General features: G+C 58.0%; 1 protein-coding gene across 1 annotated transcript; it reads right to left on the reverse strand.

The window, feature by feature from the left end:
• Positions 1–4,129: 4,129 nt before the first annotated feature.
• SLC35B1 (solute carrier family 35 member B1) lies at positions 4,130–5,782 on the reverse strand. Its single transcript, XM_015615811.3, has 4 exons — positions 5,681–5,782; positions 5,149–5,255; positions 4,699–4,852; positions 4,130–4,501 (listed from the first exon to the last, which is right to left on the reverse strand). Exons 1-4 carry the CDS (start codon positions 5,757–5,759, stop codon positions 4,449–4,451), a joined length of 393 nt encoding a protein of 130 aa, XP_015471297.2. The 5' UTR covers positions 5,760–5,782; the 3' UTR covers positions 4,130–4,448.
• Between the last annotated feature and the right edge of the window lie 6 nt (positions 5,783–5,788).

The raw sequence follows: 5,788 nt of genomic DNA on the forward strand, positions 1-5,788 counted from the left end.
TGCCAGCCCTCCTCCTGCAGGTGGGATCTGAGCTCTGTGGGGCAGCAGCGAAGGGAAACAGCCCCACACCTTGGGGTTCAGCAGCTTGTCTGTGTGCAGAAATAAAATACCCGTGTCTCTTGCAGAAATAAACCAAATATCGGTGTCTTTTATACACCTGCAGAAAAGAGCTGGGGAATGTCCAAGGTTCAAGGTGAGGACCCAGAGGGTTACAGGATTTTCCTTCTCTGTGAGGCTGGGGAGGGGCTGGGATGGAATTCCCAGAGCAGCCGTGGCTGGCTCTGGATCCCTGAAGTGCCCCAGGCCAGGCTGGACGGGGTTTGGAGATGTGGCAGGGGCTTGGGGATGTCCCTGGATGAGCTCTGAGGTCCCTCCATCCCAAACCCACTCTGGAATCCTGTGACGGAGGCTCCCAGATCCCAAACCCCCAGGGCTCAGCCCTTCCATGAGAGAATTCCTGCTGCTGTGAGGGACAGTCCCCTCTCAAACCATTCCGAGCTCCCTGCTCTGGCCATTTCCCACCCACATTTCCTCCCCTGACTCCCAAACCCCTCCAGAAACCTTCGCTCAGTCCTTGCTGCTGCCATTAAAAACCACTTTTGTTTGGGAGAAAACAAACCCTGCTCAGAACAAACCCTGCCCTGGAGGTTTTAATTGCAGGGAATCTGCTGCCTTGCTATTTTTACCTGGATTGGAGACGCATCAAAGCCGATTTTGGAGGAGAGGAGGAACTCAGCCTTTAAACTGACAATGGTGAGCGAGCAGCTCCCCCAGCCCCGAGCTTTGGTGCTCGTTAGCAGCGGCTCCTGATGAGGCTGCTCTTGTTTTCCAGGCTGCTTTTGATCCCGGACTCATTAAAACCCGATCCTGCTGTGGGATTGTTCCCCTCTCCCCAAAGCTGTGGGCTGGGGGTGCTGTCCCCGAGCCCCACAAACAGGAGCTGGTCCTGGTGGGAGCCCAGAGCCCAGCCCGGCTCCCTCCCGACCCCAACCAGCCCAGGGCCACCCCCACAACACCACAAATTAACTAATGAGGGCTTGATTACCTCGCCAGAGCGCGGCTTTGGGAGATTTGGAGCGGGGTTTTCAGCTGGCCGTGGGGAGAGGTCTCTGCTCCTGCCCCAGGGCCGCCTGCAGGCTCCTCCTGGGGGCTCCAAACTGGGATTTCATCAAGGGAAAATCCCAGTGTTTGCTTGGATGTGGGGACAATTAAACCAAACCTGCAGGGAAGCTGATCATTAAACCATCAAATCCAGCCTGGGAACCTCTCCTCGCTCTCCCCAAAACATCCTCGGGGGGTTTCAAAGGAACGCCGAGATCCCAAGGGAATAACAACAATTCCTTAATCCACCTTTACTCCGCGCTGATTTACAGAACGATCTCCATCCCTCCAAAACATCCAAAAATTCCGTCCCCTCCACCTCCCTCTCCAAACATTTGGGGTTTTTTTGGCTTTTTTTGGGATTTTTTTTGGGAACCATCTGCTGCTGGAGCTGCAGGAGGAGCTGGGAGAAGCAGCGGGGATGAAAGGAGAGGGAGCGGAGCTGCCAAATCCCGCTCCCAGCCCAGCCTCACCTCCCGGGGCAGCTGCGGGCACAATTCCAGAGGGAATGTTTTCCACGCCAGCTGCCCGGGAGGAGCAGGGGAGGATTCCAGCTCCCAACCCGGCTCTGCTGGCGGCCGGGAGGGATTGAACGCGGTGAAAATGGGGGAAAAGCTGGAGAAAAGCCGCGTTTGCGGCTGGGATTGCACAGGAGCCGCTTTTGGAGGGGCTGGGAATGGTTGGAAGCAGAGTTCCCCCTGCCGGTAACCGAGGCCTGGATCTGGAAATGTGGAACCGGGATCTGGAGCCAGGAAAAGCCGGGAGGGAGGAGAAATGGGATGGGTTGGGAGCGGCTCCGCTCGGCCCCAGCGCTGCCCGGGCACCGAGCGCATCCCCGGCCTCGGCTGCAGGGGAGACACCCCCGGGAATTCCCTGCGGAAATTCCTGCCCAGCCAGGCTCCAGAACATTCCAGAGCCTCCCTCCTGCCCCAAAATCCCTGTTGGGAAAGAGTTCCTTATCCCGGAGCCGCACAGGCAGAGGGAGGGAGCTCCCAGGGCCGAGAAAAGCCCCAAATCTTTGTTTTCCCTGGATTCGCATCCCATGAGCTGCACAAGGTCTGCTCCAAGCTGGGACTGAGCCGGCCCCGAGGGGACCCTGAGCACCGCGATTTGTCCCTTGGGAATTCTGAGCTGCCTCCAGCTTCCACCGGGAGCCGTGGGGCTGGAAGGGGGCTGGAAGGGACCATAAATCCCATCCATTCCCAGCTCCCGGGGTCCCAGGCTGCACCCAGGGATGGAAGGGACCCTAAATCCCATCCATTCCCATCTCTCGGGGTCCCAGGCTGCACCCAGGGATGGAGAGGGATGGAAGGGACCCTAAATCCCATCCATTCCCAGCTCCTGGGGTCCCAGGCTGCACCCAGGGATGGAAGGGACCCTAAATCCCATCCATTCCCATCTCTCGGGGTCCCAGGCTGCACCCAGGGATGGAAGGGACCATAAATCCCATCCATTCCCATCTCTCGGGGTCCCAGGCTGCACCCAGGGATGGAAGGGGCTCCCTCAGACCCTTCCCACTGGGAATAAACCCCACAGGCCTGGGCAGCAGGAATGCAAATCCCCTTTTTGCCCTTCCCTGGATGTTCTGGCAGCTCTTGGTGCGTCCCTGGCCCTTCCCTGGGGACAGGAGGAGTTTCCTGACATTTCCCCCCAGTCCAAGCCCTGCCTCGGGGAGGGAAAAAGGAGCAAATCCCAAACCCCAGGGAACAGGATCTTCCCTCTCCCAAAGGGCCTCGGGGAAGAAAAAGCAGCAGAGGATGGGAATTCCTGGAATCCCACCCTGGATCCTTAATAAACCTCCTGAGGGTTCATTCCCGGCTGGATCCAGGCAGGAACAGCCCAAAGGTTTTTTTGGGAGGGGTCAGGAACGCAGAGAGCTGCTCTGGGAATCCCTCCCGGGGATCCCATGGGATGGGAGAGGAGCTGCCCCGAATTTGGGGAATTCTCCTTTCCTGGGAGCCAGGACAGGGCTGGGGCAAATCCCAGGGGGAGGGAGGGAGGAAATCCCAGGGGGAAGGAAAGGAGGAAATCCCAGGGGAAAGGAAGGGAGGAAATCCCAGGGAAAGGGAGGGAGGAAATCCCAGGGAAAGGGAGGGAGGAAATCCCAGGGGGAAGGAAAGGAGGAAATCCCAGGGGGAAAGGAAGGGAGGAAATCCCAGGGGAAGGGAGGAAGGAAATCCCAGGGGAAGGGAGGAAGGAAATCCCAGAGGGGAGGAAAGGAGGAAATCCCAGGGGGAAAGGGAGGAAATCCCAGGGGGAAAGGAAAGGAGGAAATCCCAGGGGAAGGGAGGAAATCCCAGGGAAAGGAAAGGAGGAAATCCCAGGGGGAAAGGAAGGGAGGAAATCCCAGGGGGAAAGGAAGGGAGGAAATCCCAGGGGGAAAGGAGGAAATGCCAGGGGGAAGGAAAGGAGGAAATCCCAGGGGGAAAGGAGGAAGGAAATCCCAGGGGAAGGAAAGGAGGAAATCCCAGAGGGAAAGGAGGAAATCCCAGGGGGAAAGGAAGGGAGGAAATCCCAGGGGGAAAGGAAGGGAGGAAATCCCAGGGGAAAGGGAGGGAGGAAATCCCAGGGGGAAAGGAGGAAATCCCAGGGGAAAGGGAGGGAGGAAATCCCAGGGGAAAGGAGGAAGGAAATCCCAGGGGAAAGGGAGGGAGGAAATCCCAGGGGGAAAGGAAAGGAGGAAATCCCAGGGGGAAAGGGAGGGAGGAAATCCCAGGGGGAAAGGAGGAAGGAAATCCCAGGGGGAAAGGAAAGGAGGAAATCCCAGGGGGAAAGGGAGGGAGGAAATCCCAGGGGGAAAGGGAGGGAGGAAATCCCAGGGGAAAGGAGGAAGGAAATCCCAGGGGGAAAGGGAGGAAGGAAATCCCAGGGGAAAGGAGGAAGGAAATCCCAGGGGCTGCTCCCACCCTCTGGAAAAGGCCACAGGCACAGGGGGTGTCTCCAACCAGGATTTAATCCCGGGATCTTTCCTCTCCTCCCTGCAGAGCAGAGCTGGGTCCCCCCCCAGCAGCCAAATCCCCACAGAAAGTCCTGGAGAAGCGGGAATTGTCCTGTTTTCTTTAATAAAGATAGGAAGGATTTGTGTTTTCCTGTTAAGGCAAGGATCTGCTGCTGCTGCTCGGCTCCAGGGGCAGCTCTGATTACACAAAAAAAGCTGAATTACACCTCAAACTAAAGGATTACATTTTAGAGACAATTCAGAATTAAAAAACCAAACCAAACCCAAAAATAAATTCCACATGGTTTCCTTCTGATTCCCTGTCCTGAGTCCAGTTCCACACCAGATTCTGAGGTACAAGACAATAAATTAAAAGTTCATTCCAAGTGCGGGGATCTCTCGCTCAATCTCAGTGCGACGTCTTCTTCACCCCCTTCCCAAATTTGGCATCGAGTCCAAGGCCTGGGAGGAGACAAAACACGAGGTTTGTGCCCTCCAAACCAGCAGGGATTTCAGGAATTTTGGGAAAAACCAGCTGGACATCCCCACATTTACCCCTGGAAAGAGCCCAGGCTCCCTGCAGAGCGCCCCTGTCCCGTCCCCACGGCTCCCCGGAGCTGCCAGGGCAGGAATTCCAGGGATTTCCCTCCCAAACTCACCCAGGAACACCAGGACGGTGCCCACCCACTGCATGGGGCTGATGGGGTTGGCAAAGAGCACCACGGAGGCCAGGATGGTGAAGAACTTGCGGGTGGTGGTGATGATGGAGCAGGTCAGGGGCCCGAAGTACACCACGGTCATGAAGATGAAACTCTGCCCCGAGAGCACAGAGCCGCCGTCACTGCCGGCCCAGGCAGCCAGGGATAACCCCAGGGGCTTTCTGCTTCTAATCCTGGCTTAAACTGGGCTTGTGGAATCCTGGAATGGGCCCTGAAGCTCATCCAGGGACGCCTCCCCCGATCCCAGGCTGCTCCAAGCCGGCCTGGGACGCTGCCGGGGATGGGGCAGCCACAGATTCCCCGGGAATTCCATCCCAGCCCCTCCCAGGGAAGGAAACCCCACCCCAAATCCCGTCCCTGACCCCCTGGGACCCGGCCCAGGGCACGGACCTGGCCCAGGGCGCTGGTGAGGCCGAAGAGGAGGATGTTGGAGATGATGCTGGGATAACGCTCCGTGAAACTCAGGAACTCCCAGAGCTCCCCCGTGAACAGGATCCCTGGAAAACAGCCTGGGATGAGGATTCCCCACCCACCCGGGGTCAGCCTGGGCTCAGAACCCCCCAAAACAGGGAGTGAATTCCACAAACAGCAGAAAAAACACCAGCAGGACAAGCAGTCGCCCTCCTGGTTAATTAGTGAAAGAAAGATCATTAACTGGGATCAAATTCCACCAGAACAGTCCCCAGCCATTAATCAGGAGTGCTGCTGCCTAATCCTGGCAAGGTTTGGGCCGGAAGGGACCTTAAAACTCCTCCAGTGCCAAGGGCAGGGGCAGCTCCAGCCCTCCTGGGCTCCGGTTTCTGCTCCCAGCTGGAGCAGGGGCGGCTCTGGGAGCTCCAGGGCAGGCCCAAACAGAAACCCCCGACAAAACCAAGCTGCAGAGGGCCCCAGAGCCGGCTCTGGATCCGCCCTGGCTCCTCACCTGCCCCCAGGAACAGCGTGGACCAGAGGTTGACGTTGAGCATCATGTGGTTGGAGCCTGTCTGGTAGTGAGCCCTCATGTGGTCCTGGGCCACCCCCGTGAGCCCGT

Source organism: Parus major, unplaced genomic scaffold, assembly GCF_001522545.3.
Source record: "Parus major isolate Abel unplaced genomic scaffold, Parus_major1.1 Scaffold273, whole genome shotgun sequence".
Classification (NCBI taxonomy): domain Eukaryota; kingdom Metazoa; phylum Chordata; class Aves; order Passeriformes; family Paridae; genus Parus; species Parus major.

What these genes read in the sequence shown, in the direction of transcription:
- SLC35B1 (XM_015615811.3), bottom strand. Translation starts at nt 5,759, where the DNA reads ATGAGGGCTCACTACCAGACAGGCTCCAACCACATGATGCTCAACGTC. An exon ending in CACGCTGTTCCTGGGGGCAG is followed by an intron (nt 5,256 to 5,680) that starts GTGAGGAGCCAG and finishes GCTGTTTTCCAG; the next exon opens with GGATCCTGTTCACGGGGGAG. An exon ending in TCACCAGCGCCCTGGGCCAG is followed by an intron (nt 4,853 to 5,148) that starts GTCCGTGCCCTG and finishes CTCTCGGGGCAG; the next exon opens with AGTTTCATCTTCATGACCGT.